Consider the following 14,457-nt stretch of genomic DNA (forward strand, 5'->3'; position numbering starts at 1 on the left):
ATGGGGAGTCCACCACCCAATTAATTTTGGATATTAAGATTTTATTAACTAGTTAATTAATTAGATGCTGATCAACGATATTGCCTGTAGTAGTTCGACGCGCGTACAGCTAGCATAGAGTTATTTACAAGAATAATTTAACAGGCGATCGAGTTTTCTTTTACAATTGAAACATGTAATTGAAGGATCGATGTCAAGACTCAACATGCCATCATTTTGTAGTAAGCCACCTGTGTAAGGCACTCCGGTTGCAGGCAACCACGAATCTCCTTTTATAAAGTTGGACACAGTGAAATTAGCGGCATCCGTCGCATTTATACCCTTATGGTAACCAGCCCATGTAACCCTTTTAGTAGTGTTCGATCCTGTTCCCGTGTTGTAATTATATTCTGCATAGAATAATGTAGCAAGGGCAAAAGTCCCGGACCACTCATGCCAACCCAAAGGGTCAATTAGGCTATCCACGAAAGACTGCACGTAAACAGTTCTTGAATAACTCGATCTTCCATGGCCTCCCTAGATACGTTTTTGTTGTTCCATCAGTACTAGAAGCCAAGTCCTTCTGCCCTAATGCTGCTGTTATGAATGGAAGTCCCGGTGTTTTGGTTGGGCCGGGTCCGTTCTGCCTTGCGCTGTGATAGTATTAAACTGCCCTTGCATTGGAAGTCTTGGATAGATATTGCAATCTTGGAAAACAACAGCAGCATTGCCAAATATGAAATCAACTGTGCCATAAATATCACGTTCTCTGTAAAATGGCCTGAGTGAATGGGTATATAATGTGTCTTGGTAGCCTTCGAAACTACATCTTTAGAACGTAGACAGATCAGCTCCACTTCCGATTGTGAAACCAGGAATTTGTTGTAGGGGGCGAACAAAGCTAAAACTATAATAAAATATTTTTTGTTCTATTTCAAGATCAAAATAATTTGTAAGATTAAAATAATTTTGTAGAGTCAAGATAATTTTTTAAAAAGGGGGCTAATACAAGATGAGATTAATATAATCCTATTAAATCATAAAAAAAATTAATATATATATATATATAAATATATATATATATATATATATATATATATTTTTACAAACCTTGGCCCTCCCCTGCCCCTTCATAGGTCCGCCCCTGCCCACTTTGGACTGCCACGGCTTGGTGCTTGATTGTCCCGGCTGTGTTACGAATTAAGGTGATGTTTGTCGCCACAAAGCCTAGCCCGACCACGGCTGCGCACAACATAAATTATAATTCTTAATTATAAAGAGAGTTACCATAAAAACACGAGTACGTAATGTATGCTGAATTTATAACTTCCGCAGGAGAGGAGATGTATTTAACTTTAACTTTCTGCAACAGGTTAGCAGATAAAGAATATGATACAAGTTCAAAAACAAGTTAAAACCATTCTATATCCTCTTTCTGCTTTAGATTTTGTTTGCCTTGGTTTGAATCGAGTAAAAGCCTGTCCTTATATATCATGCCTTGTTGGTTCTGGTGGTTGATGTTGCCAAACATCAGACCATGATCTGATTCAAAACATATGGTTATAGATTAAGACGATCATAGGCTGTATTTTTGGGTCAAATATTAGTACTTCTCTATTGCCAAACATCAGAACATGATCTGATTCAAACATATGGCGTTATAGATAATCAAGACGATCATAGGCTGTATTTTTGGATCAATTATTACTTCTCTATTGCTTTATTTATAACACCAATATTAATGCACGAAGTTTCCCACGAAATCTTGAATTAGTCGAATTTAACATGGTTACTTTGGGTATCTTATGCGTGAAATTATATATAAAGAACACAATATTATACTAAAGTAGCATGAATTTAGCTTACCAAATGTCGAAGAATTAAATGTAGTCCAACGATCCACAACGTATTGAAAAAGCAGTGGTTCTATCCCATACAACACCTAGATGGGGGTGAATAGGTGCAGTTCAAATTTTCTGGTCTAATAAAATATAATGATAAGTAAGCAATTAAAAGATTAAACAAATCATACAAATAATCAATACAGAGATTTGGTCACGAAGTGGAAACTCATTTGAAGAACGATTTTAAAACCACTCCGGGTGTAAGCCACCACCTAAAATCCACTATAGAAAAAGTTTGTTACAACCAATATAGAGACACTCACAAAACCTTTGTAGTTCCTAAACTTGGCTTGCAATATCACGAGTGACCCACTCGATCTCTACACGCATGTAGTGTCGGAACTCCGACCTTTCTATAGCATCCCACGAGAACCTCTTGATCTCTGCAGCAACAGCAGCTCTGGAAACCTTCCGGCCAATCAACACGTCCACTTCAATGGACTTTGAATAAGATTTGATCTTGAGTGTGGTGTGGTGGAGATGTGTTTGTCCAAGAGAGATTCACAAGTGAGGAAAGGTTCTCTCTATGGTTCTCTCTATGGCTTTGAAGCAACTAGGGTTTTTGCTCTGTTTCACCACGCTAAGGAAAGACCAAAAGGTTTCCTTTTATACAAACAAGGAAAGAGGCGCTCAAACCTACGAGAATTAGGTTTCCAGAACATTGGCTCGAGCGAAGTGTCAAGCGAACTTAATTTCACTCCAGCGAAGTGTCGAACCATGTCGAGCGAACACTCTGACTTCAATGTAGCTTGGGCGAAGTGTTAAACCATGTCGAGCGAACTCTCTGACTTGAAGTTCGTTCGAGCGATGTTTTGAGCCGAGTCAAGCGAACTCTCGGACTTCAATGTAGCTCGAGCGAAGTGTCGAGCCATGTTGAGCGAAGTCTCTGACTTGAAGTTCGCTCGAGCGAAATGTCGAGCCATTTCGAGTGAACTCTCTGACTTGAGTTGGCCCTCCCTTTTTCACTTCGACACACTTCACACTTGTTACAACACAAGTTTACACAGTTTTTCACAAGAATATGCCAATCAACTAATTTTTTCCTCAACAGTTATGACTGCCAGTGATCACAGTCCGGTATATTCCATCACCAATCATCATCAAATTTTGCTTGTTCTTGGCAATGGAAACATAATCTTCGTAAACTCCGGCCACCATGTGAATCACAAAGTATCCATTGCTAGTTCCTGTATTGATCGGCGCATCAGCCACATCATCATTGATTGTCGTAAAGTTTCCACTACCGTTCGGTTTCCCAACCACCATTTGCCTGACTGACATATTGCCCGTTATCTGAAGTAGCTTTCTCGCAGTATGTAATGGACACTGAAGTTTCTCGATTGCTGCTACTCGACTTTGATATTAAAGGGAAAAGATTCTTTAGGAAATTTTCCAACATGGAAAATATGTGCTTTCTTTCTGTTAGCAACCTTGTTCTCTTTGTCTGAGCAACCCAACCGTAGTTTATGAGCGCAAGAGATACGCTGTAGAGCTTAGTACCATTAGAGCATTTTTAACGCTAGAGTCTGATGCTACCTCGGGAAGGCCAGCAAAACATGTTTCTTTGTTAATCAAAGTGGCACTAGACAATGTGTGCAAGTCCTTGGCTTGCATGTTGTTCAGACTATTTGTCGCGTTTATATTTTGCAAAGTGTTGGACAAGACATCCACGTTCAGGTCAACTAAAAGCAGACAATCTTCGAGGGCACAAATGGTGGCCTGGGAATACAAGGAATTGGTTCGACGGAGGTATGATTTGACAAGCCGATGAGAGTCTTTTGCCGAGAATAAGGACCGGCGAACAAAGTGCCTGCCATAATCCTATATGGTTCCGGATTCATTGGGTGGTAAATTGGATTTGCAAAAAGATGGGTATCTTGGGTGGTAAAGGAGCTTGCAAGAGATGGAGAGTAGGAGAAGAAAAGTATGCGCAGGAGAAAAACAGTGCATAATGTGGAAAGCTTGAAAGCCATTGTCATCAAAGTTTTTGTGGAGAATAGGACATGTGAAGGATTAATGTGTTCTTATTTATAATATTAATTGGGACCGCGTACACACATGAAATTAGGGACATCTGATCAGTTTACTACTGCTCGATAGCGTATAACTGTTTATATTATGTTGTTAATTTGCATCATTGATCAAGAATCATTTAAACAGTATTGAATTGTGAAAAAGCAGTGATTCTACCAATCACTACACCTAGAGGGGGGGTGAATATGTGTAATCCAATTTTGAAGGTCTTTTAAAAAACAAAACTCTAGACGCAATTGGCTCGTGCAGTCGCCATGCGAACGGCGCTGACGTGGAAAATTGAAAACGACGTCGTTTTCAATTTTTCACGTTTTTGCCATTTGCCATTTCCTCATTTCCCCCCATTCCCCCATTTCTCCCTCCTTCTCTGTGTTTTGAGTCTTCGACCCCCAATCCCCCTTCCTCTCTGATTCATTCTTCTCTCTGTGAACCTATCTGTTTCTCACCCCACTAGTCGAAGCCCACCGACGCCCTTCCACTCTAGCCCATTCGTCTCTGTGTCGCGGCGCTGCGATGCGAAGCTCCAGCTCCAGAAGCCCACTCAGCGCGCTTCCACTTTAGCCCATTCGTGTTTGTGTCGCGGCGTGGTGCGGCGAGGCGAGGCGAAGCTCCAGCTCTAGAAGCCCACCGGCGCCCTTCCACTCTGATTCCTTCCTTCCTCCCTCCCTCTTAACCCTAACCCAAACCCAGCCCATTTCCCTTCATCTCGAAACCCTAACCAACCCATTTCCCTCATCCTGAAACCCTAGCCCTAACCAGCCAACCCTAAACCTAACCCTAACCAGCCCCTTTCCTTCATCCCGAAACCCTAGCCCTAACCCAACCCATTTCCCTTCATCCCGAAACCCTAATCCTAGGAAGGTGATTAAGGAAGAAGTCGCCCCTGTCCGGTCCAGGTTGAAGGCAAGTACATATCATTTCTATTCCTTTTGTCTTATGTTTTTTTATCGAGTTTTTAGTTTAGAAAAATCCTATTTGGCAATACGAGTTGACACTCACACAACATCCGAACCCTAACATACGAGTTGAGACTCAAAACTCTGATAATGTATTTGATGTGCTAAGTGGTTGGTTCATGAGCAGAATCTACATATATGGGGTTGGGGTATGCATTAATTTTATCAGATGGATTGTTAGGTTTGTCGGATGCAAAGGCCCTCTAGTACTATACATAGTATTTGATGTAAATGGATTCTAATTTTTCCGTTTTGCTTTATTTTGAAAACCATAATAAAACTTCATATTAATTTCCCTTTTATTGTCTCTAAGCTGGTTGATGAGAGCTGTACTCGTTATTGTTGTTAGCTTGTGATGTATTTGGATTATAAGTGAACCGTTTTGCTTTATTTTGAAAACCATAATAAAACTAATTATATTAGCTTCCCTTTTATTGTCTCTAAGCTGGTTGATGAGAGCTGTACTCCTTATTGTTGTTAACTTGTGATGTAAATGGATTCTAAGTGAACCGTTTTGCTTTATTTTGAAAACCATAATAAAACTAATTATATTAGTTTCCCTTTTATTGTCTCTAAGCTGGTTGATGAGAGTTGTACTCGTTATTGTTGTTAGCTTGTGATGTATTTGGATTATAAGTGAACCGTTTTGCTTTATTTTGAAAACTATAATAAAACTAATTATATTAGTTTCCCTTTTATTGTCTCTAAGCTGGTTGATGAGAGTTGTACTCCTTATTGTTGTTAGCTTGTGATGTAAATGGATATTAAGTGAACCGTTTTGCTTTATTTTGAAATCCATAATAAAACTAATTATATTAGTTTCCCTTTTATTGTCTCTAAGCTGGTTGATGAGAGCTGTACTCCTTCATGTTGTTAACTTGTGATGTATTTGGATTATAAGTGAACTGTTTTGCTTTATTTTGAAAACCATAATAAAACTAATTCTATTAGTTTCCCTTTTATTGTCTCTAAGCTGGTTGATGAGAGCTGTACTCCTTATTGTTGTTAGCTTATGATGTAAATGGATTCTAAGTGAACCGTTTTGCTTTATTTTGAAAACCATAATAAAACTAATTATATTAGTTTTCCTTTTATTGTCTCTAAGCTGGTTGATGAGAGCTGTATTCGTTATTGTTATTAGCTTGTGATGTAAATGGATTATAAGTGAACCGTTTTGCTTTATTTTGAAAACCATAATAAAACTAATTATATTAGTTTCCCTTTTATTGTCTCTAAGCTGGTTGATGAGAGTTGTACTCCTTATTGTTGTTAGCTTGTGATGTAAATGGATTCTAAGTGAACCGTTTTGCTTTCTTTTGAAAACCATAATAAAACTAATTATATTAGTTTCCCTTTTATTGTCTCTAAGCTGGTTGATGAGAGCTGTACTCCTTATTGTTGTTAGCTTGTGATGTAAATGGATTATAAGTGAACCGTTTTGCTTTATTTTGAAAACCATAATAAAACTAATTATATTAGTTTCCCTTTTATTGTCTCTAAGCTGGTTGATGAGAGCTGTACTCCTTATTGTTGTTAGCTTTTGGTGCATGTAGCAACATTTCTTGGTACTCTATTTTTTGAGGCAAACACAGTGCTTTCTTGTTGTGCGTTGTGCTTATTTTCAGTCTTCAAACCTGGTTATGGGCACTCTAGCGGAATTTCTGCTTGTACTGTTCTTGCTGGTTATGTTTTTGATGATGTTAGCTTAGGTTGACTTCTTAAGCACGATGATTTACTGAGAAAAATAGAAGATTGGTTTATGTGTGTCTTTTGATATGTGTGTCTTTCCTTTGTGATTCTAGTTCATGTTAAAATGTTGTCATCATCACTGTCTTCTTCATCCGTTGGCAAACGTACTTTAGCATCTCCCTTGTGCTTCTGTGACGTTGAAGCTAATTTGAGATACTCAAATACTAAGGCAAATCCTGGACAACCCTTCTTAGGGCATCCAAAGTACAACACAAAGGTAGCTACAAGACTTGTAATGTAATATGTTTAATGAATTGATTAGCATTACGTCTAACATTTGAACTGTTTTTCTGTGCAAATATCAAGGATTACTACACTGTAATTATTTCAAGTGGGCAGATAGTGATCAAGACATAGAGCTAGAATAAAGAAAAAATGAATTGTCAAGGAAAACTGAGGAAGAGCTCGAAAAGAGACTCAACGATATCGAAAATAAAGTAACTGAGCTCCTTAAGATAGTGGATGACATAAAAAAGATAGAGATGATGCTATATAGTATATCTGTGGAGGTCTGGAAAAAGGAGTTGGTGCTTCTTGAGAGAGAAACTGCCCTAAGGCGTTCACGCACGTTATCCCGGGTGTACTTTGGTCTTTTTATAGTTATTTTTTGTTATTTATACTCTTGGTAGTGGTTTATGTTACATCTTATTCAGAAGTTGTAGTTTAATTGATATTAATTATTTAGTGTTATAAGTTATTAGTTATTTAGTGCTGTAAATCTTTAGTTTAAGTGTTATTAGTTGTTAAGTGTTATTAGTTATCTAGAAAACTGAATTGTAGTTATTTAAGGTGTTATAAGTTATTTAATTTTTATTAGATTTGTATAATTAATATCATTTATGTGGATGCTGTTTGGCGGAGGCGGGAGGTTTATTCATGTTGAAGCTGTAGCTATTTGTTGTGTTTCAATTGCCCGAGGCAGGGGAGCTAACCCCAAAAATAATGTAAAATAGTACTCAATGTGAATGAATAATGGTCAATTGAAACTAGTCACCTGCACTGGTTGGCCAACAACTAAAGAAGCCATCCAACTCAAACCTGCAACAAAGCCATACTACTCAAACGTTAAAGGCATAGTAGGCAAATCAATAGAACGACTGAACCATTATTCCAACATTGAACTTTTTGTTTTCCAATTGACCATTTGTCTTTGAAACCTGTTACATGGCAATTTCGGGCGTGGCAATTAGGGACTTACTCAATACCTGTTGCATCACTAGTAATAGTAATATAAGTAACAATAAAATCTTTCACCCTTCCAAGAATAATGTGAAATAGTATCACTTTTCAAGCTATATGAATATAACAAAATTACAAAAACTTTAACCACCAACCTTCCTTCTAATAAAATAATTACAAAAACTCCTCAATGCCACCAACCAACATTTCTTCTTCAAAATAAATACAAGATAATTACAAAAACTCATCAATACAACTAACCTTCCTTCTTACAAAATAATTACAAAAACTCATCAATGCCACCTACCTTCCTTCTTACAAAATTATTACAAAGACTAATCAATGACACCAACCAACATTTCTTCTTACAAAATTTGCACAAGATAATTACTTTTCCTTCAAAGTTGCATTCCTCCCTCACCAACCTGCAACAAAGATTCTCAATTACATTTCCTTGCTTCAATATTTTCTGTAAGTGATTATTTTCAGTCTTCAACGACACCATAATGTAAATATCAAGGAGAAAATGGCTACTCAAATCCATAATATTTCTTACTAGTATTTTATTTTACATTTTCCCACTTGTACAGTTCCTTAATGTGATTATACTAGTATTCATTTTTTTTCTAATTTTCGCACTTGTACTTGGAATAAAGTTATTAAAATTCTTTTTAATAACTAGTCAACTACATGAAGGAAAATCCAGAGCAATTGACTATCATATGGCACAAAAATTACATTATAATACCTTGGGTATCTTGCCAAGCTTGCAGAAATTAAATTTCAACCTTTTTGCACCGGTTGTGATCCATCATAGTCCAGGGAGGTCCAGTCGTGCGCCATCGAACTCAAAAAAATCTGTTACGATTAATATGAAAATATTAATGTCATTTAAATATTACAATTAAATTGTGTAAAGTTTAGAAACATTACACTTTCTTGGCTACCCATCACTGTTTCTCGGTGTTGGATTCCATTACTGTCAATTACTGAGCTGTCTATAACATGCTATTTATAAATTACAAAATACTTAGTAAATAGTAAAGGGATGAAAAGTTACCATTTCAACTGAGGCGAAATCATTGTTTGGCTTATAAATAGATCTATTTCTAATACTTGCACTTGTCCAGGATTGGTGATATCCACTTCTGATTGCCCAAATAAATTCTTGCGCGTGCCCATGGTTGGTGTATCTCCAACATTGGAACTCTCATCTCGCTAATAATAATGTAACAATTAAAAAAACTTTTAAAATACTTACATTATAAAACTACAAGACATTCACATGTTAAAGGAATCGAATGGTTATTTTTAATTCTCCCAATATTAAAACATTCACCTGTTTGGCTTTCCCTCTGACTTGGGTTTTCTTCTATTTGGCTTTAACCTTTCGTATGTCTGTCTCTATCCTAGATGCTCTCTTCAGAGATGAGGGTCTTCCATTCCCTCTGACAACAAGTGGACTCTTGACTTGTTTTGAACCAGCAACTGCAGTTGTGTCCAGTGTCATATAACCAGCATTCGAATCTATTATGGGCAAAGAACTGTTTAATATGACATCATTAAACAATAGAAATTAAGTAATTTTTTTTCCTTTTTTCATAAGTAGGAATTAAGTACTTATAAAGAACTAAACAAGATAAATAGACTTTAAAAATCGTCGCATTCGAACCTGTTTGGGTCAATGATCTGTTGCGTGTTTGCTCGCGATAACATTCAGTCATCTCATTTATCCTCTTCTTTGCATCTTTGAATTGCTTATTAGTATCCCCCTCATCTAAAATAATCCACATGAACACTTAGCATTGTAATCTTCTTCATTAAAGTCCACTGAATATATAACCATTTTAGTGAACTTCTCAATACGAACTTCATCTTCTAGCAAATAACTCTTCATTACACCATCCGATGTAAGTAGAGATGGATCCAAATCAAGCACACCTATTACTTGCTGCTGCACTTCTCTAAATTTAGCGTTAGTATACAACTTTTGGAATTTCTTTTCAATTGGAGATCTAGATACACAGGGAATGACCTGGCTAAATGACTGGAATTTCGCATGATTTTCATTCTCAATTTTCTTCTTCAGCACACTGTCAAACTGGTAGCCAAACTCCTTCAGGTTTGTTTTTGAATGAACATAACCGTAAAAAAAACATTCATACTCTCGCTGCGTTGGGTTGTACTCATTCCAGCCAAAAAGTGCCTCTTTCAGGAAAACTGGTACCCAATGCTCATGCTCCGCATATAAACTTTTCAACCATGCATTCATTCTCATGTAAGTCATATGTGTTAATAAACTCGGCCCAACATTTCTCAAACTCCTCAATAGTTTGTGTGTCGTACACACATTTCATCCATTAAGTTTTCAGCCCACTTCTGTATGCAGCATATGACCCAAGCTTCTCAGGGACTTTCTTCAGTATATGCCATAGGCATAATCTATGTCGAGTTTCTGGAAAGACAGTAGTAATTGTATTTTTCATTGCTCTGTCTTGATAAGTAATAATAGCTTTTGGAGCTATACCTTCCATACACTGCAACCAGGTTTGAAATAACCATGTAAATGTCTCCGTGTCCTCACTAGAAATTAACCCAACTCCCAAAAGAATCGACTGCCTATGATGGTTTACACCAACAAATGGTGCAAATGACTTCCCATACCTATTTGTCAGGTATGTGGTGTCAAAAACGTCACCAAAATACTGGTTGGCTGCCCGACTACATGGATCTGTCCAAAAAATATTTTTTAACCTTCCTTTATCGTCTAAATCCATCAATGCAAAAAATCCGTTATTCTTATACTGCATCCTCATAAAATAATCTTGAAGTGCTCCAGCACCACCTGAGCCAAGTCGTAGATGTCGTGCTTTGTCGATGTAATTACGATAATCCTTTTTAAAAAATGGGAGGTTCTCAAAGCCACATACGCCAACGACACGAGATCCGTAACTCTTATTTAGTCGGATGCCAGCTAAATCATTTGTGTCTAGAGCTCTTTTAACAGAGTCATTCACTTCTCTGTTACATCGAAAGAAGCGGGATTTCATTGGGCTGAGACTGTGATTATGTGTATTATGGACTGTTGTCAACTGCATATTTCCCTCAACTCTTAAGGCATTAATCCTTGCCTTACTGCTCGTTTTTCCTGTCGGACGTGGGTTGGTGAGATTGTAACTCTTATTTCGGGCCTTCCCTACCCATGCACAACCAAGGGTGACATATCTGACACTCTGATCCTCTGACCTCTCACTCCTTTGTGTCGTCACCTCAAACCCACATTTTTTACCATAATGCTTATAATAGCTGAATAACTCTTCAAACGAATTGAACTCCATCCCCGACTTTGGTTCCTCAATGATATCATCACCATCTGACGATGGCACTACCTGTGGTGTACTGGTAGTGTCATCGTCAGTTGGTGTACCGGTAGTGCCATTGTCAATTTCCCGTTCATCTGGTCTATCTAACAAAATTTCTTCTTCTACTATAGCAGAAGTACATGGCGCTTCAGTTTGTAGACAATCGTGTCTATCTTCTTCACCAACTTCTGCGCTCGTTGCAGAGCTTGTACCGATAAATGGCCTCGGAGGTCCCATCCCAAATTAAAATGGGTAACCAACGTTTAGCTTAAAACAAAAAAAAACTAAAACATTTAATTTGTTTAAAAAATTATTATCTTATAACTAAAAATAAATAAGGAAGTTGAAAAACCACCTGAATGTTGTTTGGATTATTGGTTCTATTTGGATATGGCAAGAAAGTTGGTGACCATGCAGGCACTGGTCCAAAATAACTGTGCATATAATTTTGATAGTTTAGTAGACTAGTTTGGGGATGTCCTGACAACAACATAATAATAATAATTATGATGTTAAACATTGAGCTACAATGAATTTTTTTAATTATGAAATAACATACTGAGTTTGACGGATCTGAGCTAGATGGTGTTAGCGGAGATAGGTGTTCTTCTCTTTTTTCCATGCCTTGTACAAGTTGTTCAATATCCAAGGCCAATCTTTGATAAGTTATCAAGAAAATTACTTCAATCAACCAGAAAACTAATATTGTACATACTGCTTTAAAGAAAAAAAAAAACTGATAAAAATTTTCTTAGCATCAAATACTGTTTACACATGCCAGACATGGTTGATGCCTTTCTTCTCAACTAAATCATCCACCGGTTGTTTTTTCAGAACAATTCGAATTTAACTAAAGTACATGAGGAAATAGAATAATAATCCTGCACCCAAGATCATTATTTAAAGATCATTCCAAACATTTTGTATATTTAACAACAACTAAACCATAATAATTAAACAACAACTAAACCATAATAATTAAACCACAATATCAATATTTAACCACTAAATTAATTTTTCAGCTAACAAATTCCCACATATCTAACTCTATGCAATGCAAAAATTTTGTATTTAACAATATCAAATCTAAATCACAACATGCTGTGTAAGGAAAAAACCAACTAAATCACAACAGAAAAAAACCAACTAAATCATAACATGCTGTGGAACAAAAAAACTAATCTGTGGAAGAAAAAAATCAGCTAAATCACAACAGCAATGGAAGAAAAAAAACAAGCAAATCACAACATGCTTGATTGTTTAACAGTGACCAAAACATTTAATCAAATGCAAAGTTAAAATTTTAGATTAAAGTAGAGATGAAGATGACCCACAGCGCGGCTGTATGGGGACGAAGATGACCCGCGAAACCTACCCACGTCGCTGGCCCACTAATCTGACCCAAGATGATGGCCCACGAACCTAACCCGCCGAAGCCCATGAACCTGACCCGCCGAAGCCCATGAACCTGACCCAAACAAAGCCCATGAACCTGACCCAGCCCAACGCAGACCGGCCTTGACCCAGCCCAACACACCCACCGCATTCTCTGGGTTTCAATCTGTAGACCAAAACTGAGGAAGAAAATCTCCCAAACTCTCTTGCCTAAATTTCTCCAAATCGCACGACGCACGCACAAAGCAGGACTAGCGGGAAACGAAATGTAAAACAGGTCTCTGCTTTTCAGCTTTGTGTTTTATTTTTTTTTCATTTTTTTTGTTTTTTCTTTTTTTAAATGGCTGACGTGGCGTATGTAAAACAGGTCTCAGCTTTCAGCTTCGTGTTTTGTTTTTTTTTTTCTTTTTTTTTTTTTTGTTTTTTTAAATGGCTGACGTGGCATGACACCACGTCAGCCAACTGCACGCCGTCTGCATAAGACGACTGTGCATAGCAATACTGTTTAAAAAATATAGACAAACAAACAGTTAATCAAATAACACAAATAATCAACACAATGATTTTGGTCATGAAGTGGAAACTCATTTGAAAAACGTCTTCAAAATCTAAAACCACTCCAGGTGTAAGGCATCACCTAAAATCTACTATAGAAAAAGTTTATTACAACCAATTTAGAGACACTCACAAAACCTTTGTAGTAGCTAAACTTGGCTTGCAACATCACAAGTGACCCACTTGATTTCTACAAGCATGTAGTGCCGGAACTCTGACCTTTCTATAGCTTCCCACGAGAACCTCTCGATTTCTGCATCAACAGCAGCTTTGGACTCTTCCAGCCAATCAACACGTCCACTTCAATAAACTTTGAATAAGATTTGATCTTGAATGTAGTGGGGTGGAGATGTGTTTGTCCAAGAGAGATTCACAATGTGGGAAAAACTCTCTCTATGGCTTTTGAAGCAACTAGAGTCTTTTCTCTATTTTTCCGTGCAAAGGAAAGACCAAAAGGTTTCCTTTTATACAAACAAGGAAAGAGGCGCTCAAACCTAAGAGAATTAGGTTTTCTGAACATTGGCTCGAGCGAAGTGCCAAGCGAAGTGTTGAGCCGAGTCAAGCGAACTCTCTGACATGAATGTAGTTCGAGCGAAGTGTTGAACCATGTCGAGCGAACTCTCTGACCTGAAGTTCGCTCAAGCAAAGTGTCGAGCCGAGTCAAGCGAACTCTCTGACTTGAATGTAGCTCGAGCGACGTGTTGAACCATGTCGAGCGAACTCTCTGACTTGAAGTTAGCTCGAGCGAAGTGTCGAGCCATGTCGAGCAAACTCTCTAACTTGAATGTAGCTCGAGCGAAGTGTTGAACCATGTCGAGCGAACTCTCTGTCTTGAAGTTCGCTCGAGCAAAGTGTCGAGCCATGTCGAGCGAACTCTCTGACTTGAGTTGGCCCTCCAATTTTCACTTCGACACACTTCACACTTGTTACAACACAATTTTATACAGGCTTTCACAAGAATATGCCAATCAACTAATTTTTCCCTCAACAATTAACGTCAACTCCTCGCAAGCTTATTTAATTTCTTATAGAATATGGTATATTATTCTAGCCTTTAATTTGAAATTGTCCCAAGTTTGAAAGAAATTATTGTTATTTTTTACTAGTTCTTTTGGAGATCAACATAGATACATATATAGATATATGAAAACTAAATGATATATTATATATACAAAATTAAGAAGATATTTGTACAAAAGACATAATCAACTTTCAACTTCAAAGATCCATCTCTAGAAATTAAGAAGATAGATGTAAAACGACCGACTAAAATAATCCGTTCAAAAATCTTATATTTTCTTAACAAATTCTTTCATTTTATCATCATTTAAAGAAGATTGCTTA

General features: G+C 37.2%; 1 protein-coding gene and 1 pseudogene across 1 annotated transcript; both read right to left on the reverse strand.

Annotated features, from left to right (window-relative positions):
- Positions 1-120: 120 nt before the first annotated feature.
- On the reverse strand, positions 121-10,088 carry LOC121259583 (annotated as a pseudogene).
- Positions 10,089-10,161: 73 nt separating this feature from the next.
- LOC121259584 (protein FAR-RED IMPAIRED RESPONSE 1-like) lies at positions 10,162-11,400 on the reverse strand. Its single transcript, XM_041161217.1, has one exon. The coding sequence runs from the start codon at positions 11,398-11,400 to the stop codon at positions 10,162-10,164; it is 1,239 nt and encodes a 412-aa protein (XP_041017151.1).
- Positions 11,401-14,457: the final 3,057 nt, after the last annotated feature.

This window comes from Juglans microcarpa x Juglans regia, chromosome 4D, assembly GCF_004785595.1.
Source record: "Juglans microcarpa x Juglans regia isolate MS1-56 chromosome 4D, Jm3101_v1.0, whole genome shotgun sequence".
Classification (NCBI taxonomy): Eukaryota; Viridiplantae; Streptophyta; class Magnoliopsida; order Fagales; family Juglandaceae; genus Juglans; species Juglans microcarpa x Juglans regia.

Coding starts and splice junctions, on each gene's coding strand:
- LOC121259584 (XM_041161217.1), bottom strand. CDS start 11,400: ATGGGACCTCCGAGGCCATTTATCGGTACAAGCTCTGCAACGAGCGCA.